General features: G+C 31.4%; 1 protein-coding gene across 1 annotated transcript in view; it reads right to left on the bottom strand.

Annotated features, from left to right (window-relative positions):
- The window catches only part of LRRIQ1 (leucine rich repeats and IQ motif containing 1), a gene marked incomplete at its 3' end in the record, with an annotated part of 181,737 nt that overhangs the window by 130,010 nt on the left and 37,945 nt on the right, over positions 1-13,782 (bottom strand). The window contains exons 10-13 of the mRNA XM_081060280.1: positions 13,556-13,749; positions 12,879-13,006; positions 5,215-5,288; positions 437-530 (exon numbers count right to left, since the gene is read on the bottom strand). Coding sequence (XP_080916406.1) covers positions 437-530; positions 5,215-5,288; positions 12,879-13,006; positions 13,556-13,749 — 490 coding nt within the window. The remainder of the gene's footprint in view (positions 1-436; positions 531-5,214; positions 5,289-12,878; positions 13,007-13,555; positions 13,750-13,782) is intronic.

The raw sequence follows: 13,782 nt of genomic DNA, 5'->3' as shown, positions 1-13,782 counted from the left end.
TCAGATATGCTTATAATACATACTTAACAGATACCAAACATCTCTTTTAAGAAATTGAAACAAAATCAAATAATAGGCAGAAAGGAAATAATTTTAAGCAGCAAGCTATGTGATTTAGATGACTCATACACAGTAATTCCCAACAAATACATTTTCTATAAATATAAAACCCAAGTTAACACCATATTAAAATTGTCACATAATCAATTATATGGATCAGAATTATTATTTCAAATTTGCATTAGTTCATACCTATGCAAAAAATTATTTTAGACTGAAGATATTTTTAACTTTTTTTATAAAACCTTTTTGTCTTGAATCTTTTTTATGTTTTTATTAACTTTTCCCAAGCAATTAGTATACACAACTGTCATCAAATTATGTTTTCTGCAACTATAATAAAGTATGTGCATAGGGTGCAAAAATATTTGTTTACCTCCAGTTTATTTCTTGAAGAAGTGGATTTCCCATGAGAGTCAATTCACACAGAGAATAGCATGCATTAAACCCGTCTATGGCACTTGTAAGATCTACAAAAATAATAAGAATCATTATGAAACGCATCTCAGATAAAGTCTTCACAGATTAATGATCATTTTATTTAAGTAGCTATTAAAGAATATAAACAAAAATTATTTCTATGCAGAAAATATGCTTTTTTAAAAAATTAAAGTTAATTGGGGTGACAATTGTTAGTAAAATTATATAGATTTCAGGAGTAGAATTCTGTAATACATCATCTATATATCACATTGTGTGTTCACCACCCAGAGTCAGTTCTCTTTCCATCACCATATATTTGATCTCCTTTACCCTCATCTACCACCCCTTATCCCCCTTACCCTCTGGTAACCACTAAACTATTGTCTGTGTCTATAAGTTTTTGTTTGTTCATTTTTTTGTCTTATTCTTTTCTTGTTTTCAGTTTTATATATAACATATTTTAAAAGGACACTGTATTAAGACCACAGACTCTGCTGTCAGAATATTTATTTATACTATTTAGCAGCTGTGTGAACTTACACAAATCATACAACTGATTTATGATTAGTTTCATAACTATCTCATAGGGTCTGAATTAAATGAAATAATGTGTGTAAAGGGCTTGAAAGAGTTTATGGAAGACTGTGAACACAAAATCTGAAAAAGTGAAAATCTAAAGTAATAGGATAAGTGGTAAAATTGAGCATATACTTAAATAGAATTACATAGACCTATTAAACTTTCAAATGTAAAAATAGTAAGTCCATCTCAGGTACATTACAGAGAAATTTATGCTGGAATTGCTATCCCACAGAAAACAATCATAAAACTCTACAATATATACGAAGCACCTGTTTTTAACCCTGACTGAGAGAATGCAAACATACATATTGAGCCTACAATCGCAATGGTATTCTTCCTGAAAGCATTTTACCACTTCAGAGCAGGAAAGTGGAGACCAAGCAATGAGGCTGTTTTGCTGAGAAAGAATGCAAAAATTATAACTGAAGCTGGACGTAAAATGTACTGAAAAGCAGCTGTGTGTGTATATGTTGTGGGGGAGAGAGTTGGGGAAAGAAGTCTATGTGAAAATTTACCACAGGTCCTTGGACAAGGCAGGGCAAGACTCTGAAAAACCTAGCAGAGATCACCTTTTGTAGGCCTGAGAGCTGAATGATGACGCTCAAGGTCATGCAGCAATGAAAGACATTGCTTTCATTGTCTTTCAGCCTCGCCAGAATGAAACCCAATTGAATATCTCAGTGATTTAGCTAAAATTCAGAAAGACTATGCATTATGCATTAGGAGTGAAGAAAATGCCTGGGGTAGAGACATGCACTAAGCATTGAAAACTAAAATGACTTGTCCTAGAAGAGAATGAAATTAAGGCTGACAGAAACAAAATTACTCATTTATATTTTAACTGTCTTTCAGAGAATTATTTTTAACAAACTTTAAAAGGAAGTCTATCACCTCACCCCAGCCAGAATGGCTTTCATCAACAAGACAAATAGTAACAAATGTTGGAGAGGCTGTGGAGAAAAAGGAACCCTCATACACTGTTGGTGGGAACGCAGACTTGTGCAGCCGCTATGGAAGGCAGTGCGGAGGTTCTTCAAGAAATTACAAATAGAATTACCATATGACCCAGCAATCGCTCTCCTGGGTATCTACCCAAAAAATCTGAAAACATTTCTCTATAAAGACACGTGTACTCCAATGTTCATTGCAGCTTTGTTTACGGTGGCCAAGACATGGAAACAACCAAAATGTCCTTCGATAGATGAATGGATAAAGAAGTTGTGGTACATATACACAATGGAATACTATTCGGCGTTAAGGAAAGATGATATAGGAGCATTTGTGACAACATGGATGGATCTTGAGAGTATAATGCTAAGTGAAATAAGTCAGACAGAAAAAGCAGAGAACCCTATGATTTCACTGATATGTGGTATATAAACCAAAAACAACAAAGGAACAAGACAAACAAATGAGAAAGAAAAACTCATAGACACAGACAATAATTTAGTGGTTACCAGAGGGTAAGGGGATGGGGGTGTGTGATGAGGGTAAGGGGGATCAAATATATGGTGATGGAAGGAGAATTGACTCTGGGTGGTGAACACACAATGGGATTTATAGATGATGTAATACAGAATTGTACACCTGAAATCTATGTAAATTTACTAACAATTGTCACCCCAATAAATTTAATAAAAAAAATTTAAAAAAAGGAAGTCAACATCACCCCAATAAATTTTAATTAAAAAATAAAATAAATAAAAAAGAAAGAACAAAAAAAGGAAGACAATAATATCCAGACTCAGTATACTGTATTATGTACAACATTCAAGATAGAATTAAAAATCACTAGACATATAAAAATATAGAAAAATGTGACTTATTAAAGGAACAGCAGTTAATACAAACACATCCACAGGAACCAAATGTAAATCGATTTTTTTGACAAAAACACCACAGGTTTTCAAAGATGAAAAAAGGTTGGTCAACAAATGATGCTGGAACTAGATAACCATGTTAAAACCTGAACTCATCTCTTATTTCATACTATTCATAAAAATTAATCTGCGATGGATCATAGACCCAATGGTAAAACTAAAAGTACAAAACTTCTATAAGTAAGCATAGAAAATCACCTTCTCAGTCTGGAGGTGGGAAAATACTACAAAGGGCAATAATTATTAAAAATGATAAATTTCATCAAAAGAGGGCTGGGAGAAAATATTTCAAAACATATCTGACAAAGTATTTTGTCTAGAATATATAAAGAATTTATTCAAATCATAAGGAAAAAATTAAAAGAATGGTAAGACACTTGAATAGACACAAAATAATACACAAATATCGTCAATAAATGCATGCAAAGAGGCACATTATCATTATTCATCAGGAAATTGCAAACTAAAACAAGAATGCGATAATATGATGAAATATGACACACCCTCTAGAATGGAGCTATTGGAACTCTCATACATAGCTGGTGGAGGTTTAAAATGTTATAATTACTCTGGAAAATAGTTTTTTCAGTTTCTTAAAAAGTTAAACATACGTCTACTGTATTACCCAGCAATTACACTCTTACATATTTACCTAAGACATCTGAAAACATATGTCCACAAAAATATTTGTACAAGAAGTTCCATAGGAACTTTATAATCATATTAGCCCCAAACTCCAAACAATCAAAATATCAATCAACAGGAGAATGGACAAATTTTGATATATTATATTTTAATACAATGGACTACATTCAGCAAACAAACAAACAAACAAACAAACAAAAAGCAAAATACTGATGTATAAACAACAATATCATATGAATGCTCAGCAAAGAAAACTGGAGGCAAAAGAGAATGTAATATTTGATCCCATTAATAAAAAGATATAGAACAACCAAAATTAACCAATGGTGACAAATTAAAACCAGAGTTATCTCAATGAGGGGTTTGACTGGGAATGGGGATGGGGAAATTTGGAGGGAATTAGTTAAACAATCAACATTCTTTAATTTAGTACATTTTTTTATTATACGTATTGAGGTAACATTGGTTAATAAAATTATATGGGTTTCATGTATACAATTCTAGAATACATCATTTGTAGATCACATTATGTGTTCACCATCCAAAGTGAAATCTTCTGTCACCATATGTTGACCCACTTTACCCTTTTCTACTTTCCTCCCCCCACCCTTTTCCCTCTGGTAACCACTACATTGTTGTTTGTGTCTATGAGTTTTTGTTTCTCTTATTTGTTTGTTTCTTTCAGATTTATGAGTGAAATCATATGGTTCTCATCTTTTTCTCTCTGACTTATTTTGCTTTGCAAGATACTCTCAAGATTCATCCATTTTGTCTCAAATGTCAGTAATTAATTTAATACAGTTTTAATGGGTGTCTCCTCTATACCTATTAGGAGTCAACAGGTTAAACAAGTTTGTTTAGTCATCTACACTAAGAAACTTATTTTATAGTTAAAAGATGCATAAATTTAAAATTAAAATATCATTGTGACACTTGCTTAGGCCTACCAGAAAGATGTGGAAGTAAAATGATTTTAAAAGTGGGAAAAAATTTTAATTATATTATTTCACGATGACTTTGAAGGAGTTAAAGCCATGCAGCCTCTATATGCCAGAATAGAACTTAAAAACAGCAGATGCAGGGATACTCTGACCTTCCTTCTTTTTCTTTAAAGTAGGAGATGAAATTCCTATGTAAAAGATGCCCTCCCTAAACCATGAGCAAAGAGACATTCTTATCACAAGGATGGGAAGTAGAGGCTAAGAGAGATGTGTACACACCTGTTAAACTAGCCCTGATTTCCTAGTCACTTTTCCAGTCAATTAACTACATTAGCCCAAGCACCTTTGCTTTTTCATATGTTCACTACTCTTGTCCAACTCACTATTTAAGTGGTTAATTCTAATTGCTTTCAGGGTCTTTATTTTTCTTGTGAGAACTCCCATGTGCATGTAAAAAAAAATTAAAACTTGTATTATTTTTTTCCTGTTTTGTGTCAGTTTAATTCTTAGGTCCAGCCTAAGACCTTAAAAAGAACATTTTCTTTCTCTATACCTTACTGTGTATGTGTATATATATGTATATATACTGCCATTAACACATGTATCAAAACAACCCGTTACAATATATGAAACAGAAACTCAAAAGCCTATTTTTTTAAAATTACATATTATTCTGAACTTACCAGAAAGACAATTGTTGCTGACATCTAGCTTTTCCAGAGAAACAAAATGAAAAAGTGGTATGATTTTTGTCAAGCTGAAAAAATAAAAAATAAATCATGAAAATTTTTAATTAGAATGTCCTTAATATTACTGAACTAACTATAAAATCATACACTTATATAACACAATTATACCAAGGTCTGACAATTAAGTTCGCAAACTCATCCTAGAAAAAAGTGCTACATACCTCATTGCTGAATATTACTATGGTAACTTTCGAAGTACTCCCTTTGGGAAGCTCTGCACTGATGCCAGCACCTAGCTCACCCTTCAAAGCAATTTTGGAACTCTTTTTCTGAAATGACGATCAGAGCTGTCATCATCATACTATCCTTGTCCTGAATGTCATACAAATGTCTTCCTTTGAATATTTCCTTTATCTCCCGGTCGAGAAAGAAGATAGTGGGGGCCAGATAAGGTGAGTAGGGAGGGTGTTCCAATACACTGATTTGTTTACTGGCTAAAAACTCCCTCACAGACAGTGCCATGTGAGCTGGTGCACTGTTGTGATGCAAGAGCCATGAATTGTTGGCAAAAAGTTTAGATCGTTTTCATCTAACTTTTACACGCAGCCTTCTCATCACTTCCATATAGTAAACTTGGTTAGCAGTTTTTCCAGATGGTACAAATCCTTAATGAATAATCCCTCTGATATCAAGAAAGGTTAGCAACTTCATTGCAACAAGTTTACGAACTTAATTGTCACACCTCATGATGATATGCAATTATATGTAACTATATATGTAATTGTATTTATAAAATAAGGTACAATCATAGTAACATTTATTAACAGCACTTATTAAAATATAATAATTATAGAATTTTAAGTATTTATTCTATAATGGAAAATTTATATTATTTTCTAAATTACCATGCAATTACCAATTGCAATGACAAATATCATGGATTTTAATGTGTACTTGGGATTTAAATAAGTGAGTATTTTGTTATTATTGTTTTGTTTTGTCTTTGTGTAAAGCCAAATATACAGAGGTTTTATATTATTTACATATTTTTCCTGAATCAAACATATAATTTAAACCATTAAGAAAGAGGTGAACTCATAAAAATATTTATTTTCACTTTTTGACCAGATGGGTTATTTTTAAATTGGAAATATTCATCCAAGGAGCACAATAATAGAAAATGTTTTATATCAATATAATAGATTTAAATCTGATAGAAATATACAAATATTTAAAATCAATACTCATTAATTCATGCATATTCAAATTCTAATAATAATAAACTCCCCTCCTATTTGTACATGTTTCTATCATTTTCTAAGATAAGCTTATCATTAAGAACCTATATTCAAGCAAGGAACATAAGAGATACTCAAAATATTCACATATTGGAAACAAAAACTATGAAAGAAAATTTAACTTTAGTTCATTTACATTTCTAATTAAGACAAGTCTATACTTACTCTAAACATAATATCACATTACTCTACCTATTTGTAAATAAAAATTTAGCCAGCTCTTCTAAATCTTTATATAAAACAAAAATTCCTTCATATAAAATATATTCATATCACTAAAATTCTTACTCTGGGTAATGTCTGTGAAGTTTCTTCCTATATTTTCTTCTAGGAATTTTATAGTTTCAGATCTTACATTTAAGTCTTTAAGCCATTTTGAATTTATTTTTGTATATGGTGTAAGGAGTTGGTCCAGCTTCATTTTTTCGCATGTCTCTGTCCAGGTTTCCCAGAACCATTTATTGAATAGACTGTCTTTACCCCACCGTACATTCTTGCTTCCATTGTTGTAGATTAAATGGCCATATAGGTATGGATTTATTTCTGGACTCTCTATTCTGCTCCATTGATCTATGTGTCTGTTTTTATGCCAGTACCAAGCTGTTTTGATTACTGTAGCCTTGTAGTATAATTTGATGTCAGGTATTGTTATACCTCCCACTTTGTTCTTGCTGAGGCTATCCAGGGTCTTTTACAGTCCCATATAAATTTTAGGAAAATATGTTCTATTTCTGTGAAAAACGTCGTTGGTAGTTTGATAGGAATTGCATTGAATATGTATATTGCCTTAGGCAATATATCCCCTCGCGCGAGGGAAGTAAGAGAAAAAATAAACATGTGGGATTACATCAAAATAAAAAGTTTTTTTCACAGCAAAGGCAACCATCAATAAAACAAAAAGGGATCCTACTGAATGGGGAAAGGTATTTGCCAATGATATATCTGATAAGGGATTAATATCACAAATTTATAAAATTTTCAGAAACAACTGAAAATTTATAAAAAACTCACTCAACTCCAAAAAACAAACAACCCAATTAAAAAATGGGCAGAGAACATGAAGAGACATTTTTCTAAAAAGGACATACAGATGGCAAACAGACATACGAAGAAATGCTCAACCTCACTAAGCCATCAGAGAAATGAAAATAAAAACCACAATGAGATATCACCTCACCCCAGTCAGAATGGCTATCATCAATAAATCAACAAACAACAAGTGCTGGTGCAGATGTGGAGAAAAGGGAACCCTCCTGCACTGTTGGTGGGATTGCAGATTGGTGCAGCCACTATGGAAAACAGTATGGAGGTATCTCAAAAATCTGAAAATGGAACTACCTTATGGTCTAGCAATTCCACTCCTAGGTATCTATCTGGAGAAACCCAAAACTCCAATTCAAAAATATATATGCACTCTTATGTTTATTGCAGCACTATACACAATAGCCAAGACATGGAAACAACCGAAATGCCCATCGGTAGATGACTGGATTAGAAACTGTGGTACATTTATACAATGGAGTATTACACAGCCATAAAGAAGAAAGAAATCTTACCATTTGCAACAACATAGATGGACCTAGAGAACATTATGCTTAGTGAAATAAATCAGACAGAGAAAGACAAATACCATATGACCTCACTTATATGTGGAATCTAAAGGAAAGAATAAATGAATGAACTAATCAGAAACAGTTTTGGAGACATAGAGGAAAAACTGGGGGTTGCTAGATGGGAGGGTATGTGGGGATAAGGGGGAAGGTGAGGGGATTAGAAAACAGTCAGTAACCACAAGATGGCTACGGGGTTTTGAAAATTAATTTGAGGAATGTAATCAATAATGTTAAAGATTTTGTAGGGTATCCAATGGACACATGTCCCATTTGGGAGACCACTTCAGGGATGATGTAGATGCCTGATCACTGCACTGTACACCTGAAGCTGAAGCTGAACAATAATGAACGCCAACTATAATTATACATATATATATATATATATATATATGTATGTATATATATATATATGTATGTATATACTTACAAGAAGCGGAGTACAGCATTAGGAACAGAGACAGTGGAAATGTAATGGCTCGGTGCGATGTCAGAGGGATAGTGGATGGGGGGAGGGGGTTCACAGTGTGAGGGATATAAATGATAAACGTCTAAGTATTACTTTGTTTTGTGCACCTGAAACTAATAAATAATAAAAATAAAAAAATAAAAGACACATTACAAAAAATATATATTCACATTACAAATACAAAAGTATTCTGAATTAATCCCCCATATAAATGTTGGAACTCCATAACTATTCAAAATATGCTTCAACTAAAGAAGTATTTTGGGTACAAAAAAATGTATATATATATATATGCATTAATTTCCAGTTCTTTTACTTTCTTTTCTTTCCTTCCTCTTCTCTCTCTCTCTCTCTCTCTCTCTCTCTCTCTCTCTCTCTCTCTCTCTCTCTCCCCCTCCCTCCGTCCCTCCCTTCCTTTTTTCAATACTGTCCCTCCAGTTATCCTGGCGGAGATTTTTACATCTTTGTGTTTAACAGCTCTCTGCCTTGACATGGGTGGGGTGGTGGAAATACTATTATTGTAAGGTCAGAAGCTTACAGAGTAATGCTGTGAATCAAGGCCTCATGGGTCTGGCACAGAACTAACCTTTCTATTACCCTTGATTCCTCTCTTGTAGTATCCTGTTCTATATTAGCAAAGAGACATAAGATACTACTGATGAAAAAATAGACTAAATAATAGGTTGGAAGAAGGTCTTTCTGAATGTAGCCAATCCTACATATAATATTACTATTTATACTGAACCTATACAACAGTACTTCTTAAAAACAATTTCCAGTGAGAAAAAAACCAAGGTAATAAAAGAAAAAGTGAATAAATATTGGCTATTATATTTACACATACACTTCATTATTTGTACACACACTCCTTAACAGCAAAATTTACTAAAATGTCACATGTATACAGAAAAGAAAGAGAGGAAGGAAAGAAGGAAGGAAAGAAGGAAGGAAGGAAGGAAGGAAGGAAGGGAGGAAGGAAGGAAGGAAGGAAGGAAGGAAGGAAGGAAGACAAACTTAAAACTTTGACAATACATAATTAGTGGATTTAAGCCCCAATATTATGACATATCCTATCAGGCATGTTTTAGATCATTATTATAAGTGACAAATTGAAGGTCTTCAAGTGAAAAATATAATTATAACACGTGTATTTATTAACAAGAAAATTCTTATTTGTTTTCTACCTTTAATATTTTTATAATACTAAGTCTTTGCCCTTGAAAGGATTTGGAAAGATTAATCGATAATGCGTTTTTCTCTTTTTTCAGAATATCTCTGTTTTCAACCAGTAAGTTATATGGTAATATATAGGTAACATATATAACAGGTTATATGAAGACATCAAATAAAAATAGCCAATAAAGTTTCAGAGTTAAAAACAAAAATCCCTTTTGCAAATACCAAGTAAAGAAATATTTGTTTTCACCAAATATTTTTATAATATTGAATTTTATCTTTTCAGATAGCCATTCTTTTAGTCATGTTCTTTTTGTGGAAATGTCATCAAGAAACTGGCTATTCATCCACCTTTATGACTATTCATTAGGATGGCAGAAACCTAATAGTAGAATCCTGTTTAAAAAAAAAAAAAACAAACAAAACAAAAACAAAAGAAAACCTCTAGAACTTCTCCTTTTTACTGACATTCTGTGTATATTTTTTTTTCTAAGAAAATTCAAACCAGAAAGACAAAGGACATTAGTGAAAACCTAATACCATTTGACCTTGTCACATTAGCCTTGGGCATAAAAAAGATATAAATTTCAAAGTCGACAAAAAGCAAAAGATTTGTACAATGAACAGCCAATGGGTAATAGTTTCCCCTTTCTGCTCCTACTTAGAATTTCACTGGAAGTAGAAAGGCTTATGAAGCCTGAGAGTCTTCAAGTTAGAACTCCGCTGAGTCAAACTTAAACAGTCACATGTCCTAACCAAAATTTAAAACAGAAGTCAGGATGAAACAAGTATTTCAAACAATATGTACTAAGTATCATTCTTTATATGTATTTCATTTGTTGGAAAAAAAAGCATATGGACACATAATTTCTTCCTTGTGATGAAAATATTTATCAAAAATTAAAAGAAAAATATACACAATTTAAAAGACATACCAGCCACAAATCCAAATATCACACTTACAAAATTCTTCTCAGGTTTCCAAAATGTATTCACATACATTTTCCTTTTGGCTCATCATTAAAACCTCATAAAATAGGTAAGATAGGGATTACTACCTTTTTTACACATGAAAAAAAGTGAAGTTCAGGTAGTAAAAACAGAGTTGTTCAATGTCAACTGACAGATAAACTGTAGATAAAGAATTTAAACCTAGATCTGCTGACCTTCACTTTTACCAAAATTGCTATGGTTCTGAAAAATTCAATGCACGTGTAAAAGATTAATGTAAGATGTGTACTTTTTACAGTTAATATTTTTCACTATGATTGTAGGAAATAATTTCACACACTATATATGTCCATTCATATCAATCACATTTCCCTGGTTCCCTAAGACCTTCTTGCTTCATCCTCTCAGAAATGGTAGGTTACATGTGCAAAGAGTTTTGAGAGACCCACAAAAACTATATTCAAATAAAGGTAGCAGCACTATTAAAAAATTCAAAACAGCATATATTATATAATAATTTTACCTTTTTTAATATAGTTAAATTCAAAAGATTTTTTATTTCTAAGAATTTCTTGAGGGTAAGGATATATATTACTCTGTTTTCTAGCCCCCAAAATAGCAAACACCACCTCAATATCCAAATTTTATAAAGCTAAACAAACAAAATTCTAAATAAGTATTGTTTGGTTTAAGTATACCACTTATTGTTATCAATTCTGAAAGAAAATTTAATAGTGTAGTTTATATAATTCCTAGCCATACTGGATTCGTAGGGTAAACATTTCAACTACTATTAATTTTAACTTTTAAAGGTAGATTATTTCTTTGATGATTTAAATTGTCCAAAGAAATTAAAGGCAAAAAAGAATTAGGAAATAAAAATAAAAAAGAATCCCCCCTCAATTAAATTAAAAACATTATTTCTCAAAAAAAAAAATCACGATTTAAATATTTCTAACCTTTTAAAATATTATGCTCATCAGTGTGGCTTGAGATAAATTTTTATGGTATATGTTAGATATGTCAATTACTGAGTGATTTAATGCATATATCTAAAGATAGCTATTTCTATTAAAATGTTATTTCTTACCCAGAAATATTGAGAAAACATCCAATGGGTTTGTGGATGGCCCAAATTACTTAAACAGTGTAATCTGATAGAGCTGGCTTTGGAATTAATGTCCTTTGAAAGCAAAATCATCTTTTATATTTTAGATCTGATTAAAACAACTTGCGGGGATTTTTGAATAAAATTCAATTTTTGATTTGTTGTCAAATAGTGGAATAGTTTAATAAGTGGAAATTAAATCATTTGGGGTATACATGCTTAAAGGACAAGCATTATTATGGCAGAGATTAAGATAAAATTTATTTTTTTAAAGGAAAAATAGATATGCATATTAACATTGGGTTTTCCTTGTTCACTTGTTTTGCAAGAATTGTATAACTCAAAGAAGAAATTTCTGGTTAAAGGTGGTTTCTTTCTCCTATTCCATGTGCCTTTCATGAACAAATTAATCATATTAGTGAATATGTCTCAGTGAAATATTAAGCAGAAGAAGACATACACATATTGTGCTCCTGGTTTCAGACAGTTATTCTCTGCAAAGATCCAGATGTTTGCTGGTTTCAAATGGATCTTCTGTGGCAGGTACCCATCTCAAATTAATGTTAAGGTATTTTTTAAGTGTTACTTTATATCCTTAGGGAAATCAAATTTACATCAATCTTAACAGTTACAAAACGACATGCAAGTAGAGCAGATTAAAAATCGTTCTTCCTTGACTTAATAAGTACCATTTGAGAGAATGAGACATCCTTCTGAATTAAATTAACTACCTCGTGTATTTTCCAAGGACCATATTCTTTACAAATATAAACAAACCTCCCCTGAGAGATTTCTACAAGTATGTCTTTAAGAAGAAACAAAGAGTCGGATAAGTGAAAATTAAAAGTCTACTAAAATTCAAGAGTATGCAACACACTAATTTTTTTAAATCTATGAAGTTATATTTATAACTTATGTATGTGTTTATTATTATGCGCTTTCACTGCATTGCTGGAAAAAACTAACAGCTTTTCTACTTTTTATGAAGATTACACATTTAGTTTATCATTCGTTGCACTTATTGTTCAAGCAAAGCTTGTTTTTACCTGTTCTGAGAAAGAGTCAAGTTCTGTAATAAAGGCAGCCAAAATGAAGAAAGTGCTTCTACAGTTGAAATGCTGTTATCATCCAAGTACAACTCTCTTAGTAGAACATGATTCGCTAAGGATGGAAGCTGCATTTAAATTTAGGTCATTAGCTTATAGCAAAGAAAATATTTTTGTCATTTAACCAAATTTAAAAGTAACAACATATATATATATTGTAACTATATATATATTCTGGTAAACTGTGTATCATAAATCAAAGTTATGTTACAAGAATTTTAGTATAAATAAAATTACTTAAGAATTAACCTCATAATTAGAATTTATTTTTTATAAAATATGAAGAATAATATTAATTAGAATTTCATGAAGAGAATTTGGTCCCACTTAACATACTGAAATATAACTGAAAAGTTATGATTTATTATATTTTGGTATTACGAAAAACTAATGTTAAACTATATTTATTTGGAAAATATTCTAATTATGATAAATATTTTTTTAAATAGAGAAAAGTACGTAATAGTTCAAAGTAAACTGAAAATAAGATATAGCTGATAATAAAAAAAGAACAAGGGAAAATTAATCAAAACTGCTTTTAAAATGGGTGGTTGATATTTCCATCAAAAGAAAAAAATTCGTTGCATTAATCATATAAATCAATTCAAAGCAATTACCTCACTTATATAATTTCCCTGTAACTTTAGTATTTGGAGCAATCCACAGTTTTCAATCCCCTCAGCTTCAGTAAGATGATTATGTGAGCAATCCAGGTATATAATGGTAGGAGTATTGCAAAGACCTTTCGTACTGATTAACTGATTGTGGTCCACAACTAGTTTCTGAAGATTTTTCAACGATTCTAAACCACCTGGAAGAAAAATTTCCAAGGTCACTTGTATCA

The sequence above is a fragment of the Rhinolophus hipposideros genome (genome assembly GCF_964194185.1).
Source record: "Rhinolophus hipposideros genome assembly, chromosome: 9".
Classification (NCBI taxonomy): domain Eukaryota; kingdom Metazoa; phylum Chordata; class Mammalia; order Chiroptera; family Rhinolophidae; genus Rhinolophus; species Rhinolophus hipposideros.
Note: the sequence above shows the minus strand (reverse complement) of the source record. Positions and strands in the feature narration are given on the sequence as shown.